General features: G+C 44.3%; 1 protein-coding gene across 2 annotated transcripts in view; it reads left to right on the plus strand.

Annotated features, from left to right (window-relative positions):
• The window catches only part of ARHGEF3 (Rho guanine nucleotide exchange factor 3), a 348,570-nt gene that overhangs the window by 134,561 nt on the left and 195,313 nt on the right, over positions 1 to 18,696 (plus strand). Inside the window, exon 1 of one of the 2 annotated variants that reach the window (XM_019504997.1) lies at positions 876 to 943. The exons of the other annotated variant lie outside the window; for it this stretch is intronic. Coding sequence (XP_019360542.1) covers positions 911 to 943 — 33 coding nt within the window. The 5' untranslated portion in view covers positions 876 to 910. Of the gene's footprint in view, positions 1 to 875; positions 944 to 18,696 lie in introns of those variants that run through there. 2 annotated transcript variants of the gene reach the window in all.

The raw sequence follows: 18,696 nt of genomic DNA on the forward strand, positions 1-18,696 counted from the left end.
TGCTGCCTCCTGTCAGGGGCAAGGGACAACAGCAGGGCCAGGGGGCTGTGGGGGTGGGGAGTGAAAGGCAAGAGCAGGGCCGGGGGGGGTGTGGGGACCTTTAATTATAATAACAGATTTTGGGGGTTTTATCAGAATTTGTGGGGGGGGTTTAATTGGGGAAAACTAGGACCCCTGATCATCATAATCATTATATTAAGGATCTACCCAGTACCTACAGGCTGCTTTGTTCTCTTGACCAAATCATGTTTTTCTACATAGTAGCCAAACTAGCTCAGGTATGGCAACAGTATAGTTACATTAGTACAACACTACTCTGCTTGCCAACAAGGCTAGTTAGCCCAGCTACAGCACTTTGCTAACATGGCTAGTAGAGCTTCTGCTACCAAGCTAGTTTGGTTATCTCTATAGAGTACTGCACCGTGCTGCATAAGCATACCCCAGATCCTGATTAGTCATTTTGAAGACAAAATATCAACAACTTAATCACCCATCCTCCCTACATACTGTGTATTTTCCCCATAGCTAGGAACCTAAAAGCCACAGCAGCCCTGCCCCCTGTTGTAAAACTTGTTAGTGATGGTCTAAATTGTTTGCTGTAGTACCAAAACATCTTACTAACTTTCTTAAAAAGAGGTATTGTGCATGTTTAAATATAACTAATCATAAAAGTAACGCAAAGATCAGTGACCGTGAAAAAAACCCACAAAAGGAGATGGTATGGGTGTGTACATCACTCCGTTTCTAACACTTCTATTATACAACATGACAGGAAGTGACAGCTAGCTGTGTGACTGCATGGGAGGAGTTCCTGCTGAAAGCTGGAGGAGAGACATAGGGACCCTGCTGTGATACAGGGAGGTTTCACTGTTGCACTGAGGACTGAGAAGCCTCAGTTACAGAGTACCTCATGGTGTGGTGTTGCTTTTTTGTGCATCATCAGGTAATTCTGGGGCAATGTGACTTTACTGTTTGCGTGTGTTGCACTGTACTGAATTGAAATTACACAGATATTAATTTACTTAATACATACCAGGTTTTAAACTCAGATAACAAATGCAACTTGGGTTATTTTGGGGGCAGTATTTACTTATGCAAGAGAAGGAATTACTTAAAAGCATAAATATTTAGAATAGCTTATTGCTGCATGTAGGATGGGCAATGGATTTTCTTCTGTTTGGTAGCTTTGTTGTTGTATAAAAGAAAGTGCCTTTTTTTAAAAACACATAGTTAAGAATCTGCTATTGCAACCCTCATTTGGGGATCTGCTGTTTTGGTCAGCTTCAGGGATTAAACTAGGGGTCACTAGAGCTGCGAACATTAGTAAGTCTCTATAGTCTGAACTAAAAAATCAGGTGACAGGGCCTACATAGAAAAAGTATATCATATTACTTTAGTGCCTGAATCACTAATATTCTCTCTTCAGCTGGAAAACAGACTTGCTTTAAATGGCTTGAAAGTTTTATTAAATGTGAAACCCATGTTAATGCTTTTGAGAGGGGCTCTTATTTTTGGTGGAGTGTATCCTTCATGTCAAGGTTCTACTCAGAAACCTGTGTACTGCTGGGCTGTCCTTGAAGACCTTGTGCCAAAGCAGTTGTGGTTTAAATGCACTGGAGTTTGGGACGGGATGGCACTACAGGCTTGTAACAGGATATCAAGTCTTCCACCCTGTCTGTTGAAGTATTTCCATTATAGATGGGGCAGTATTAACGCGATTGGTCAAGGCCCCTGTAAGACCTCATCTGGAATACTGCATGTAGCTCTGATCACCCATGTGCAAGAAAGAAGAATTAAAACTGAAGCAGGTACAGAGAAGGACTGCTGGGGTGATTGGAAAAATGGAGATCCCATGTTACAAAATGAGACCAAAAGAGCTTGTTTAGTCTAGCAAGAAGGTGGCTGAGAGGGAATATGATTTCTCTCTATAAATACATCCAGGGATATGTAAACAGCAGAGTTGCTAAATGTTGACACAAGAACAAATGGGTATAAAATGGGCATGAATAATTTTAAAATTGGGAATTAGAAGATTTTCAGTCATCAGGAGAGTTAAGTTTTGGAACAAGCTTCCAGCAAGAGGAATGGGGTGGCAATTCCCCTTTCTCCCCTCCCCCAGTTAGTTCTAAGACACAGCTTGATTGGTTTATGAAAATTATAACATGATCTGGTTGCCTGCATTAGTGGGGGACTGACTTGACCCAATAGGTTCTGTGTTTTTCTATTTGCAAACTCAGTACTGATACTTAAAGTCAAATAATTTGTCATTGGTCAGAACCTATCAGTGATCCTTCATGGATCCTTAACTTACCCGCAGAGCCACCCTTAGGTAAAATGGAGCCCTGGGTTTACTAGTATTTTGGTGACCTCTCCCTCCCCCCCCACCAAGTCAGTGGTGCTGCTTCTGGCAGGGGTGGACAGGTACGGGTGCAGGGTGCACTGTTGTGTGTGTCTTGTGTAGCTGGTGTGAGCTTGACTATGGGAGGAGGCTAGAAGTGCGTTTGTGCCCATGTGCACTTGTATATGTACCAGAGAGTGTGCTTCTGTGCGTGAGAGAGGTACACAGATGTGGTGCATTGGATGTGCAGGGGCATGTGGTGTATAGATGTACAATAGCTACACATGCACGATGCATGTACAAGAGTGCATGGTTGCATGTGCAGGTGGCCTGTATGCACAGTCCCCACTACAGCCAGCCATAGAGGCCTCTGTCCACTATAACACAAGGCTGTTCTGTCCCAGGATGAATTAATGCTTGAGGGGGTGGTGGGGTTTGCGTGGGCAGGCAGACAGCACTGGCAGCCACTGCCCATGCTAGCTGCACCTGGCTGCCTGTGCTGACCTGGCTCATGGTGTGGCTCAGCTTGGCTCCTCTAGTCTGGTCTGGGAGATGAGTGCTGACACTGCCTGGCCTAGAGTGGTGCTAAGGGAAGAAGTGCAGCTGAGCTGGCTGCAGCAGTGCCATGCCCTGGACCCTCCCTGCAGCTGGCCACATTCTGGTGGGGGCTGATCCTCAGCAGCTCCCACACACACACACATGCATACACACACTGTAAGCACGGACTGCTCACGTATGTGTACTTGTGTTTGGCACCCCCCTGACCACAGTACCCAGGGCAGTTGGCTTATACCCCAGGGCCAAGTACAGACAGTCAAAAAGCCCAAGGCTGAATTGATTCAGTTTTTGCAGGTCAGTCTAAGCTGGAATGATTAAATTGAAACAGGAGTGAACAGGTATTTGCTTGCGATTCAGGAAATGCAGCCACATGCCTGAAGTAGCTCAAGCCAGAAGCCAGGAGGTACTAAAGCATGGCTTTCTGGTACATAGCCAGCATGGGCTGTGTGTTCACTTTCTCTTCCTGCTGCCCCTGAGGTCTCTGGGATTTGCAGTCCAAATTACAGCAGCAGGACTCTGCAGGGTTGCTCATCACTTCTTCCTGCTTCCAGGTGTCTCCGGGATTTATGGTCCACAGTCACAGCTAGCAGTAAGTTTGAGCGGGGAAAGGAATGTTTAACCCCCAGCCCCAGACCTCAGCCAGGGTTTGCTGGGGGTGGGGGGTAGGCGGACAGTTCCTTGTCAGTCAGCCCTCACTGCTCCAGCTAGGGAGTAGAGGGGTGGGGCCAGCCCTGCTTTTTGGAGCAGACAGCACAGCCCAGCCCAGGGCTGCAAAACATGCCAGGCAACGGATTTAACTTGAACCAGGAAGGGGTCTGGGACAGAAGTTTCATAAACCAGTTTGACCAAAATCAGTTAAGTCTGATACTACATTCAACCAGGTTTATCTTAAACCAGTTTGAACCATTTTTAAACTTGTTTATGTGCATTGAGCTTCTGTTCTGTTACAGGTTTAAACCAGTTTCTGATCACTTAAATGGGTTTATGTGTAACTTCTGTCCCTAGCCCATGGGTTACATACTGTACACTAAACAGAATGTGTAAATAATCTTTTGATGAGTCCTTTTGCTGTATTCTTTGTAGCAGAACTACAAAGCAGTAATAAGACTAGTCTTTCCTGATGGGCCAATTCCATTAAATGGAACATAGTCTTTTTTTGCTTATCATAAAAATCATGTACAACAAAAAAATTGTAAACAAGCCCCATGTTTCATTTATGCAGGGCTGTCCCTGGTGGTGGTGGTGGTGGGGAACTCAGGGCAACTGCTCCAGGTCCTGCACTTTGGGGGGCCCTGTGGAGCCAAGCCATCTTCATGTCTGGCCAGTCGCCACCCCCTTGCCCCCCGACATAGACACATCGCTGCCACGTCCGGGCCCTGCACAGGCTGATTTGCCCTGGGCCCTGCACCCTGCTACGGTTGTCTCTGCATTCATGTGTATGCATGGCAGAATCAGGCTCATGGTGACAGGGTGGAAGAGGACAATAACCCCACACAGGTAACTGTTCAGGTAGCTTTTTCTGACTGGACAAAGGAATAATTAAAGAGCATGTCTGTTAGTTGCTGTGATTGAACCTCAGATGATAATAGAAAAATGAGACCTATTCAGGCAAGATCCTAATTTTTGTCAGGTACAAACATTATTTTCATTTCTCAGAAACCTTAGCTTTCAGAAATAACCCACCAGCTGAGATTTTGGAAAGTTTTTTGTTTTGCTTAATGAAGCTTATCATTTTTCAGGGGCTGTGTATAGCTTCTTGATGGAAGACAAGGGCAGAGAATGCTTTCACTTAAGTGATTATGCATTGCCTTAGTCTTGTAAAATCAGCCACCATGCTTTTAAGTGCACTCAGTGTTGATGATCTGCCAAAATACACAGTAGTCAATATATGTGAATGGGAGGGATGGACCCTTCAGTTTTTGTCAAACAGCTCAGCAATACTGCTGCTTAATGCTATTCACAATATTGTACAGTTGATGGAGGTTTCTTTTCTTATACATGTGGATGTATAGAACTGCTTAGCATGTGTTTGTGCTTTGGGTATTTACACATTTGTTATATACATTTTTTTGTGTGACTAGCTATGGAAACATGGTTGTAACAGCAAAAACAAAAAAACAACAACAACAAAGTTTTAAACTCAAGATAGACATTGCAGTGAGTCACTAGAAAGAAAGGTGTGGGTTTTTTTCTGCTGTGACATTTCAAGTTCAGCAGTTATGTAGGTTCTCTGTGTTGTTGGAGAATGTTATGTGAAGTAGTTTGATCAAAGGTTAAGTGCAGAAATCTTCCTGTTGTTTTAAATATGCATCAGTATAGCCGTGGTGAGTGTAGAGTAATGAAGGATGGCAGATAGACAACAAAATGCCAGGGCAATAATAGATGATACCAGCTTTTGAAAATGTAAATGAGTAATGTCAGATGGCGGCATATTTAGAGACTTGTTTATTCCTGCTGCATAGCCTTTCGCTGCTAGACAGGGGCAGTGGCACAAGCATTCTCTTGCATGATAAGAATCCTGCCAAGGGGCTGTTCAGATTTTGAAAATGGTTTATTTTGAGTAAGTCAGCTCCTCAGATGATGAGATCTCATTATGATTCCCCCCAGCAAGGTTAGAAAATTGCACCTCATTCATATGAAAGATGACCATCTCACTGGCACAAACATTGGGACTAGGCAGCAGACTGCACAACAAAATCTTCTGATCTCAGAGGAAAAAATAACCTAAGATTAACCAGTCTCGTGTAGTATTTTTAATTTTTTTTCCCTCCTTACTACTTTTTCATCTAGACTGAATCTACCTTCTTTTCAGCAGTCATGTAGAAGCTGATTCCTCCAATCAGATGAAATAAGCTTAGGTAAAAGGTGTTTCAGGTGAAATACCAGGTGTGACTTACCCTATAAGTTCTGTTCAGGGTGCTTAAAACATTTATGGGCTGTGCTTATACAAAGTGCCATGAGTTAGAGTCCTCCTCTTCCCCCTCCCCAACACAGCAGATGTTCACCTGTTGAGTTAGGGGAGGACTGAATCTACCTGCACTGGCCCTGGCCAGCATGAGGGGCACTCCAGCAGCTGCTGAACCGCCCTTGTCCCCAGCATCCGCCCCCAGCCTCTCCCCCAGCTCTGGGGCTGTTAGTGGGGAAGGGAGCAGCACAGAGCTGCCAGTTGGGCTTTGCCCAGCCATAGCTGGGGGAGTGGAGTGGAATGGAGTCCTCTCACCTCACAGTCCTAGCTGGGCCTTTTGAGAGCAGCAGCAGCTGACAGCTGCTTTGCTTAGCCTAGGCTGGAGTGGGGATGGGGGAATGAAGCCTTCTCACCTGATGTACCTGGTCTGGCTTCTCCTGATACCCCAGCTGGAGTAGCTGAGGGGACCTTGTGAGGCAAGGGGGCTCCATTCTACCCTGCCTCCCCCCGAGCTCTGGCTCCACTCTGCTTCTCTCTTCCTTCTCCCTCCCCTGCTGACAGCCCCAGGGGCACAAGCACCAGCCCAACCCTGCGCCTATGCAAAAAATGAACCCTCGAGAAAATACAAGTTCCCTAAGCTGCTGTGCTTTAAAGCACCTTTATTTAATACCTGCTTTGACAAGGGTTAATTTTTGGCAGAATAGGCCATTTTAAAAGTGCTCTGCAGCTGTGCATATAGCTAGGGACATTCAAAAAGCCTGAGCCTGAATTGATTAAATCTTTGCAGGTTAGTTTAACTTGGGTAGGCTAAATCAGTTTTGTAACCAGACAGACATGCCTGCAGTGGCTCAGGCTAGAAGCCAGCAGGTGCTAGAGCAGCACCCCCTTCCCTTCCAAAGTACTGAGCTGAGCAGGAGGGCCATGGCCAGACCCCAGAAGGATGCTCTGATTAGCCTCACCCCCTCTCCCCCTGCAACTAGTCCAGCAGGGAATGTTCATTAGGGCTGCGCAAAGCTTCTATAGCTGATTCAATTCGGAGGAGATTGGGCTCAATTCAGGGACTGAATCTCTGAATATGAATTGATTCAGGAGACCAATTAAAAGCTCTGAATCAATTCGAAGTATCCGAATTGATTCGGAATAGCTTTGGAAAAGATTTGGCCACTTTGGAGATTCAGCCATAGACTAAACAGGCAGTTGACACAGCTGCCTTGAGCTAGTAAATCTGTAGGAGTTGGGGAAGGGGTGTGGGGGAGGGAGGGATTGGGGCTGCCCAGCGGGGGCAAGCTGCCCAGCGGGGGCAGGGGGGCACATTACTTGGGGAGGGGGCAGGGAGACACGGGATGCGGGTGTGGCAGCACTGGGAGTGGGGGCTCTGCACTGCTGCTCTTGCCCAGCTGGGGTGGAGGGGACAGGATGCAGGTGCAGCTCGCTCTGGGCAGAAGGGGGCAAGCGGCAGCAGGGCAGAGCCCCCACTCCCAGCCTTGCTGCGCCTGCATCCTGTGTTCCCTGTGCTGGCTGGCAAGCGGCAGCAGGGCAGATGAGGGTGTGGCAGCACTGGGAGTCGGGGCTATGCCCTGGTGCCACCTGGAGCAACCCACACCTGCATCTCACCCCCCCGCCCCATGCCAGCTGGGCAAGCAGCAGCAGGACATAGCCCCTGTGGCTCCCACTGCAGGGGCAGGGGCAGAGGCAGGCACAGCAAGAGGAGCCATGGGAGAAGCCCCCATGACTGCCCTGCCCGGGTTGGCCCACCCCCGCACCCAGCCCAGCCTCCTGGTACTTTAAAAAAAAGAAGAAACAAAAATGCCCCGTACTGTGGCAGCAGTGATTGGGGTTCCTTAGGGCTCATGGCAGAGCCCTCCCATGTAGCAGGGGACAGCAGGGAACACCCCCCCCCGCCTGGCACCTGCACAGCAGTTGCCTCATGGCGTGGGTGCAGTGCAGTTTGGCAGGCGCCACGTGCTCTCTGGGAGCTAGGCCAGCTCCACGTGTCAGCCGGAGCCTGGCAGCACCCTGCCCCCACACAATGTGACAGCTACTATGTGGGTGCCAGGCAGGGGGGGAGGTGAGATCCCCTCTGCCTTGCACTGTGTGGGGTGGGTCTGCCATGAGTCCTCAGAAAGCTCCACACTCACCGGCTGCAGCAGTGGCAATTGGGGCCTCTAGCACTGATGGCAGAGCCCTCCCCATGCAGCTCCAGTGGCCCCAGCTCCCAGGCAGTGCATGGCACCCTGCCAAGCCGCACTGCACTTGTGCTGCACCGGCACCATGGGGCAGCTGCCGCATGGCTGCCAAGTGGCGGGGGCCATTCCTGCTGTCCCCCCGCTACTCCCCACTGCCCTGCACTGCATGGGGGGGCTCTGCCATGAGCACCCAGAGGCTCCAATCGCTGCTGCTGTAGCTGGTGAGTGGGGGGCTTCTTTTTTTTTTTAGTGCCAGCACTAGGCTGGGGCTGGGCAGAGCAGCCATGGGGGCTTCTCCCATGGCTCCCCCACCTGGGGAGAGGCAGGCAGAGCCAGAGGAGCTCTAGAAGAACCTGAAGCTGCCCAGCTGTACCTGCCTCTCCCTGCCAAATCTTCCGAAGCCAATTCAGCCAAATCGATTCAGGACAGCGATCCGAATATCCGAATCGAATTACTGTCCTCTGAACTGGCCGAATCTGAAGTGAATACTTCCCTATTCACACAGGCCTAATATTTGTCACCCCTAACTCAGTGTTTATCAGCCCATTAAGAAAACAACTGAGGGACATTACCAGCTATCTGTTGATTCTGCCTTTGTCCTGGGTGCCACAGCTTGGACGTGGCCAGCATGTGATCTACTAGCTAATTCTGAGAGGTGTCTGTGAGGCACCAGGGAATGCCTGCTTAGCAGAGTGGGGAGAGGAGAAGGGGAGCAGAAGACAGGCAGATGCCTGCAGAGACTGCCAGAGCTGTAGCTGGGGAGCAGAGGGGAAAGCCCTGCCCAGCCCAGAGAGCATGCTGGGATGCTGGGGGAGTCTGGTTTAACTTAAACCAGCAAGGGATCTGGGACAGACATTGAATAAACCAGTTTGACCCAAATCAGTTAAGTCTGATACTACATTCAACCAGGTTTATCTCAAACCAGTTTCAGCCATTCTCAAACTGGTTTATGTGCACAGAACATCTGTTCTGTTACAGGTTAAATCAGTTTCTGATCACTTAAACTAGTTTATGTGTAATGTCTGTCCCTCGCCTGTGTGTTACATCATGGCAGTAGAGCGCTTTTAAGGGCCTGATCATGCAAAAAATGTAACTCATGTAAGTGCCCTCAGTGATCCAAACTTGAACTACATATAAATGGCAGCACACAGTATAGAATATGATCAGTAAAGACCTGCACCTTCAAGGGCATAAAGAAAACTTGAAGCTAGAGTTCAATCTACTGGGTCAAGTTTCCAAAGCCCTTGTAATATGGGAACATTGAAAGATTCCTTGAACAGTGTTTGTTTAAAATTACTTAGCAACTCAGGACTCAAAATACTGATGGGATTTGAATGTGGTTGAAAAGCACATTCTGTATGGGAAAAAGACGGTGATTGGTGTAACTTAAACCTTTAACTTATATGCTATTCTGACTTCTCTGCAGGTAAATTTAGACCAATTTATAATCACTTACACATTGATTATTGATACTGAACATATTGCAGGAGTGTCTAAAAATTCTGATCAAGGGAAAGGTCCCATTGAGCTAAATAAACACTTTTGTAATACAAACACAATTGTAAAGGAGTCTTAGTACAAAAGTATCTAATTTACGTGTTATCTCTATATTTGGACTGAGAACTCTAGCACACACTGAAACACATTTCAACATGTTTAGCTCTCCATTAGATTCCAGTAATTGGTATTGTCCCCCAAAAAGGGCAGGAAGAAGGTTAAATAAAGAGAGAATGAATACCAGTCTTAAAACAAAGCTTTGCTGATTCTTGTCCTAACAGTATCCCGTACATACACACCCATTTCCTGTTGTTAAAATTAAACACATTGAATATGATTTCCATTTTCATTATTCACTCCATGTTACCTAAACAGGAAAATCTGAAATTCATCACTCAAAACAGAGAACAAAAATTCTCACTTTCCATGTTCCACTTTGAACGGCTGGAGAAGCTGCCCTTTTCCTAGCAGGGGTGGGGATACAAGTAGCAAGAAGCATTGGTCATTACTAAGGCCAAGTTCCTTAAGGCACTGCATTGAACATCAATGGGAAGTAGCTACCTGAATGCTTCTGAGGATCTGGTTTTAAGAGTTTTAAATCCATTATCATATGAAGCTAGAATAGTGTCCGTTACATTTTTGGATGCAAGCATGATACAAGCAAATGTATGCTTCTAATATAACAGCTTGTTTATTTGAACTTGTAGTTCTTGCCCATGTATGTACCAGTATGTGCACATCCTAAGTGTCAGCTAACTATGCATTTAGAATAGGGTATAGAACATCCACGTTCCTAATACTACATTGGGCATCTACAATGTGACCCCTGAAAGAGAAATCATTTGTTATCAGTAGAAGTAAAACTGGTGTTCAGATTTCATGTCTGCCATCAGAGAGCAGGAGAAAGGCGATGTCAAACTTGATCAGGTCGTACATATTTTAAACAGTAGAGGGCAGCGGAAATATACATGCAGGCTATTTTATTATAAATTATAATTTTTTTATTTGTTTAAGCATATTGTCTTAACTAGTATTGTATGAAGAAATTACATATGACAAACTGAGTAAAATTTTCTTTTACATTCCTCTTTTTTCTGTATTTGAAATTAGTGTTAGTTTCTAATATTGTGGCCTAATGGGCTTGTTACTTGCATTATTCAGGCTTTAAAGAGACATTGTGCTGTGAGCTCACCTGTTTTAAGGGCTTCCCATGCATTCAGGACTGCCTTTAAACTCTCAAAATCCTGGTACTATGTAGCACTGGAGTATAATAGAAGAGGAATAGTGAGAAAGGATTCTGTCCATGCCTCAAAGGCAATAGTTCTGAGACTTGTCGCTCAAAATATTGCATGTGTTGCATTTTTTCTCTCCTTTAAAAACAGTTCTTCATGAAATGTTAATCAAATACCAGTGTGAAACCTTGAGATAGAGGGAGATGCTCATTAAAAGGAAAATCACAGGCTTTTATTTTCCTCCTGTAAGTGGAGAGAGACTCATGGAATCAGCGTAGCATAGTTTCCTCCCCCACACCAGACCAAATAGAGAGCTGTTATTAAGATCTGTGCATTGTGTGAGCTAATATAAAGTTATTTTTGGCATTTGTAACTTGTATTTCATCTTAGAAATTTGAATACAAGTACAGTAGTAATACAATAAGATGGAAAATGGCTAATTTTATGTGAGGTTTATTCTTGTTTCAATACCACATAGCTTACAGGCATTAACCTCAGTAATAAGACACCAAAGCTGCCTGTTGTGGTTCACTTCCAAGATCTGATTTGTGATGTTATAGCCTACCACCTGTGGCAGGCAGTGTTAAATTAATAATTATTAAAATAGAACATTAATCTTTGGTCAGTGTTTTTATAAGCAATTTAAACTGGATCAAAAACATGTTTTTTGTTAACTGAGTAAGGGTTGTTAGTGTAATATACCTGAGGATGTTATATCAGAAGCACTCACTGTTATAATAAAGAGATCAGCTGAGCTCAAAATACAGCTTGCTGAATTTCTAACTTAAGACAGGTTTGCTTTATTTTGGGGCTCTGTTTTCTGTGAGATTTCTAATGGCTACTTTTAAATTGCTCTAGTTATCTCTTGAGAGGTAGGATGGTAAATACATTGCATTTTTATAAGCAGCCTTCTAGGTTTTGCTATGCATACTGTGTTGACCCAAAGAAATAAGGTGGTGGTGATATTTTATATTGTTATTACTGAGACTGCTTTAAAGGGTCACTGAAATATACATGCGAAATTAAACTAGGACGGAATGAGAAATATATTAGAATTAAAAAAGGACCTGAGAATTTATACAAATCTTTAGCCTGCTCTGAACTGAACCTTCCTTAAGTTGTCAGTTGCTTAATATCTCTTCCCCTTTTGTTGTTTATTTTTCACACCCTAATTTTCAGGTCTGTTTGATGCTAATACTCAAAGGAGATGGGTCAAGCTACCATGAATGAGCATCTAGTGTGCTCTGTTTACAACCTGTTCAAAACTAGAGAAAATCCTATGAAAGACTCAGTTTTTTTCAAGAGATCTCCAGTATAGTTCTGCTGACTCAAGGGGCAAAGATTAGCTGCAGATAAGTTTATCTGTTTTGAGGTGCTTTTTCCGAATGAAAATCAACCCTTGCAACTTTTCAGACTCCTGTATCTTTTGAAATCCTGCTCTAAACAAACAAATCCTACAAAAACATAAATTAACTTGCTAAGGTAGCTGAAGCATCAGGTTAGTGCTTGACCGTGACTGAAATCTAGGGGCTGCTGAAATGAAAAGCCAAACTTCATTGACTTCACTTGAGACAGGTTTCTACCCCTATCCCTGGCACCACCTGGTGCCCCCTAATCTAGTACTGCTTGGAGCACTAAGAGCTCTGAAAAATCAGGCTTATCAGAGCTCTGAAGAAAACGGTGTAATCTTTTAGGGAATGGGGATAATCTTTTAAGGAATAAGGCTAAGTACAGACATTCAAAAAGCCTGAGCCTGAATTGATTCAATCTTTGCAGTTCAGTCTAAACTGCATAGATTGAACCAAGAAGTAAGCGAACAGACATTCATTTTTGATTCTGGAAATGCAGCCACATGCTTCCAGTGGCTCAGACCAGAAGCTGGGGGCACTAGAGTAAACCCTCCTTTCCCTTTGGCAGTGGCAGGAAGGCTGGAGGGAAGCTGGGAGAAAAGCCCTCCAGGCTTTTCCCCCCTACCTGCTTGAACTGAAGAGGGGAAAGCGGGTCAGGCCCCAGCAGGCTACTGAATACAACTGGAGAGGGGTTTAAACCACTACTCTGGCCTGCACAGTCCCCAGCCAGGGTGTGCTTGGAGGGGGACATGGGAAGCAGCTCCTGCCTGACTTTTCCCCACTCACCCCTCAAGCGGCAGGGGCAAAAGTGTGGCCAGATGCCAGCCAGGGGCCAGCACCCTGAAGCAAAGGTGGGGGGTCATGTGCGTGTAGTTCCTCCCTTAAGGTATGACTTATCTTTTCTCTATTGGTCCCTTCCCACTCCTACTGGCACAGACCCCAGGAGGGGTCTGCCTGGCAGGGGCACAGCAGCCCATCATGCTTTTCCCGCTGCTTACCACTTGAGCAGTGGGGGCATGGCCAGATGCTGGTCTGGGCCAGCCCCCTCAAGTGAATGGGGGGAGGAGGGATTAATCCCTCCTCCCTCCTCTCTCCCACTGGCATGAGACCCCTACCAGGGTCTGCTTGGCAGGGCACAGCAGTCCCTGCCATGTTTCCCCCTTCTCTCCCCAACTTCCAGCTGGCCCCCGGGGGGAAGGGAGGGGAGATTAATCCCACCAGTACAGTTCCAAGGAGGGGATTATTCCCCTGTCCTTTACCCTGCTTTTCCTCAGGGGGCCAGCCTGGCCTGGCATCTACCCATGCCCCCACCTCCACTGCTTGATCAGCAAGCATGGGGGGAAAAGCCTGGCAGTGGCTGCTGTGCCCCTGCCAGGCAGACCCTGGCTAGGGACCCCCTGCCAGTGGGAGAGGGGAGAGAAGGGGGATTAATACTCCCTTTCTCCTCCCTTTCACCTCAATGCATTGGTGTCTGGTCAAGCCCTTGCCCCCACCACTCGAGCAGCAAGTGGGGCAGGGAGAAAGCCTGGCAGAGGCTGCTGTGCCCCTGCCAGGCAGACCCTGGCTGGGGTTGTATGCTGGTGGGAGAGGGGAGGGAGGGGGGATTAATCCCCCCCCCTTTCATCTCAGAGGTCCGGTCCAGGGTCCGGCCACCCCCCCACCTCTAAGTGGGGAAAAGCCTGGCAGAGTTTCCCACTCCCACCCCCTCCTCAGCCAGCCAGAGCAGTGGTAATGAGAGCAGAGGGGTGGGGCCAACCCTGCTTCTCTGAAGCAGGCAGTACAGTCCAGCCCAGGGCTAGAAAGCATCCTGGGATGGTGGGGGACTGTGAGTTAACTTAAGCCAAGAAGGGGTCTGGGACAGAAGTTCCTTAAATCAGTTTGACCTAAATAGTTAAGTATGATACTACATTCAACCAGGTTCATCTTAAACCAGTGTCAGCCATTTTGAAAGTAGTTTATGTGCAGTGAACTTCTGTTCTGTTACAGGTTTAAACTGGTTTCTGATCACTTAAACTGGTTTATGTGTAACTTCTGTCCCTAGCCTAAGTGATACAGACATCATGCTCATTTGAGCTATCTAAGTCAGGGTTTGGCAACTGTTAGCCTGCAGGCTAGATCCAGCCTACAGAACCACTGAATGTGGCCTGTGGATGTGAGGCTTTAGTGCCATTCAGCAGCAAGGGGCTTCAGTGGCAGGAGCTCTCTCCATGTTGCCACAGGGATAATCACAGTCTGCAGGCACTCTCCCTCATAGTGCTGTGGGGACAGGCTCCAGTTGTGGCTGGGTCCTAGGACCTGCTTGTCTATCTCTGACTCAGGGTGGGTCATACTGGCCTGCAGACAGAAGAGGTTGCCTACCTGTACTCTAAGTAACTAGATCAAGGATTCTCAACCAGGTTGCAATGCTTAGTTAGATAAGTGCAGTTTCTGGTGAGGTGATGAGTGTAGGCTCTTGTCTTCCAGCCAGGCCTCCTCCCTCCACTCATTACAGCTCTGACTCTTCCCTGCAGGCTATTCCTCCTCTTTCCTGCAGGTAAACACCATAATGAATAAATTAAGTTTTTTGAAATGGGGTGCTGTTCATTTCACAAGTTATAAGGGGTGTCTTGAGTCTGACAGTGCTGAGAACTGCTAAGCTAAACAGAAAGTTCTGAGTTAGGCAACATCCAAAATCTTTGCCATCATTCAAAATGGATGGACTATAGAAGCAGCAGCCAAAGAAGCCATGAAAGGAATGTGCTTAGGGGCCTCAGAAACTGGCAATGTTCTGGGGAGTCTTTATGAAGGGGACCATGTACTAGAAAAAATTGTAATGATATCTGTATGTCAGCATTTCCACACCTGCCCAGACTTCTTAGAAAATGCAGTTCATTTCTGGAGCATGTCAAGGCAAGGCCGCCTTTCTGAAGCCCTCCTATGGGCCTGTATTGGCAGTCATCTTAGTTGAGCAAGTAGTAATTGTCTGTAAAGGTGCATAGCATAGGATAGTCCTCATGTGCATGTGGTTCCTCCCTTAAGGTATGACTTAAATATCTTTCCCCTATTGGTCTATATAGTACTTGATATCACAATGTACATAGAGTGGCTTCTTCACTCTTTTTGTATGGATTTGATCCAGGATTGTTTTCTTGTGGCATGTCCTCTGCAAGTGATTCCTTACTTTGCCTGATAAACAGTCAGGTAAATGCTGGCTCTGGAAAAATCAGTGGTAATTCTACACACTGGAAAGGAACATAAAACCTAGTACATAATGAACAGCAAAGTAATGAAACAAATTTCAGCAAAGGAATTACCATATTTACCTGAATCCAAGATGTCTGATTTCAAGACAACCCCCCAGTAATTAGATTCTATACGTGGAAAATGTATTATAGTTTTCCATGTATAGAATTTAAATATTGGAGGATTGTCTTATTGGAGGACCAAGGAGCAGCAGCAGCCAGGCAGGAGCCCGGGAGCTGCATTTTCACTGTTATACTCCAAATGCAACCTGCCGGCCAATTAAACAGCTCTCCTGTAAAGGCTTACTTCCAAATGCTTTAATACATGGAGATGCACCTTTTATTCCTAAACTAATCAATGACTAGCTAGGCAACTGCTATATATATATTTTTAGATTAAAAAATGCTGAACCAAAAAAGTGAATGTAATCATATTTCACATCTTTCTGGATATTTTTTCCTTGCCAAAGAAATATAACTTATTCAATATGTGTTATTGTTCTATTATGACTGTTAGGACTGAGAGTTCTGAACTTTGCCAAGAACATTATTATAGGCTAATCTGTTTTAGCCACCTGAGCCATTTTAAACATTTTTCAGTTTGGATGGATTCCGTGTGTTTGAGAGAGACACGATTGTGACTACAGTGTTTATCTATCTGAAAACATACATTCAAAATAATATATTTACAGTCCGCAAATGTACAGCACATTATAACATTATAACATCTCACCAAAAAATTAAAATAAAACTACATTTTAGGTCCAGGTACAAGACCTTTCTGTTTACACAGTTTTCTCTTTCCAGTTACAATGCTGAAGAGCAGCCCTACAGCAGTCTTCTGGAAAGACAAAGCCTGTCAGTTTTGTTTTGAAAGTGACTTAGAATAAGGAGATCGAGAAGTTTTTTTTGCTTGTTTTGGTTTGTTGGCAAGAGGAGGAGGGGGGTTGTTACCAAGAGTGATGAACCCTAATATATGTAGCGGACATGCTACGTCAGTAAGAACCATTAAAATACATATTACAGTACCTTGAACTACACATGTTTTGAACTGAGAAGCTTATTCCTATTAAATTAAATTAAACTAAGTTCCTAAAACTGATTTAGTCATTTTGGTGCAAAAATGTGTGCAAACCTACTTGCATTCAGGAATAAAAGTGGCTTAAATCAATTCACCAAAGTCAGTTTGCTATTGATGAAAACTTCCTTCCCCATCACAGAATGTTTTGATCCTGTTATTTTTGTGCACTTTTGCATTTCCTCTCCCAGGTGGTAGTGTATAAATTTCCGGTAGATAATTTAACCCAGTGATGGAGAGAAGATGCCAGTCTAGGCTTCCTATAACAATGTCTCATTACTCTAATTCCTATAATTAAATTTCTATTACTGTTTATATATGCAATTCAATATCTTACTTTCTCATCTCCTGGGAGCTAATTACTGAAAACAACTCTTTCCTGATGTATTGAGACCATAAAGCATTCTGTCTTTATTACCATGAATTTAACCTACCACTGTGCTTAACCGAGGCAGTGCAAAAGGGGGCCACTTGCTAACACCTGATATACTAAATTGTTAATAGCTTGTGTCTTAAAACATAGTGAGGACCTTCCAAAGCAGTCTTTCTTTGGGTTCGGTCTGTGTCCAAACCCCAATGCAGGGGTTTATTGGTGTTGTATGCTTGTTTTATTTTGGTTTTGTGTTTGTCTGACTTTGGGGAAGAGAAACCTTCTGGAACATTTTTGAGGTTGGCAATAATGGAGAAAAATATCCTAGCAACACTCTCCTAACCTGAAAGTACACTCATTTGGACATGTATACAGTGTGTGTGTGTATTCACATGTTGCATGTAAGTTCAGTGATTTTTTGTTTATTTGCTTGTGCAAGCCATACCAAATGACTGGGAATGGAATGAAGTTTAATTAACTGTTATACCATATGATTTGAAAATATAATGAAAAGCATACGTTTGAAAAGTGACTGTTTAATATTAGATTCAGAGTGCAGCTGTCTATAACATTTTAACAGAATTAGAGAAAAGTAGTTACCCATGTTAGTCTGAAGTCAGGCAGAAGGTAAGATAGAGATGAACCTTAGAGACACATACATTTTCATAAACAAGAGCTTATTTCAACAGTATTGTAAGACTTTGGGGTAAAAACATTACAAAGGTCATCCTTTCTGCATAAAACTTATTGTCTGCTTTGCTTTTAACTTGCCAAATCTACCTTTTACAATGGATAAAGAGGCTTAACAGAGATTTTGGTCATTGGTGTAAATTTTGTACCGGTAAATTTTATTGGTGAAAGGCTTCCACAGGGATAGTTTGTATGATGACATCAATCCTTTTCAATTCTTAGAAAATTAAAATATTTATCTAGCCTCATAGCAGATGAAAGTATTTTTTTAAAAGAAATTATTTGAAAATGATTGAATTTCTAACAGCTATTGCGTCAGACTTAGAGGTAGTATTGTGTGTCTTTTAGTATGTGGGCCTTGCTTAATTTTTTGAGGCAGGAAGTGGTGCACTTGTAATAGGAAGAGCAATCAATTGACATGTAATTAAGTAAGACAAAGCAGACCACTTGATTTCCTAAGTCGCTTTCATACTTGTTTCTTTTACTTAATCATTTTTCTTATTATCCCATGTGTTCCCTTTGGCCTTTGCAATTAATGCTGACTTTACCAACATGTAAATTGAACACCCATTGACATCTCTTCTGAATTTGGTCTACTATAAATATACTTCATGCTGTATTTTTTTACAGTAGATGAACTGGCTTTTTCATTATGCCTCTGGGTATGTAGCATCTAAATGAATGGGGAAAAGCCTACATGAAGTTGCTATTGCATAGGTTTGCAGCTATAGTAACCCTCTACCCTGTCTTCTTCAAGTTCAGTTTAATTCTTTAGCCTTGCTAATTTGGTTATGTTTCTTATTTAATATTCTCAATCATCTTTTGTTAGAACTCTGCCAGGGTTGTGAATGTCACATTTTGTGTTAATCCCTGGCTGTGTGACTAACATTCTTTTCATGAGTTCTTGAGCAAAGTAGCTACCCTCTTGCTTTCTCCCTGTCATTCATTACTGTCCTGAAATGATAATGTCATTACATGCAAGTTGTTTATTGCTTCAGCTCTACATAATTGCCTAGAACATTTTGTTATAGGTTTGGAGTTGAATAGGTGCTCCATGCTAGAGGGATTAACTGGATTTGTGAATGGTAGTAATTTACAAAAATGCCAATATTTATTTTAAAAGGAATAATAATCCCACAGCTTTTATCTTACTCTTCAGTCCTTCTGGAGAATTTGAAGCATACGCTTGAACTATTTTTACCTTTCATGGTTTCTGCTTTTTAAAAAGAAATTTGTAGTTTTTTTTCCTGTAATATATAGACCACAGTTGCT

This window comes from Gavialis gangeticus, unplaced genomic scaffold (assembly GCF_001723915.1).
Source record: "Gavialis gangeticus isolate Ggan-Ray unplaced genomic scaffold, GavGan_comp1, whole genome shotgun sequence".
In the NCBI taxonomy this organism is placed as follows: Eukaryota; Metazoa; Chordata; order Crocodylia; family Gavialidae; genus Gavialis; species Gavialis gangeticus.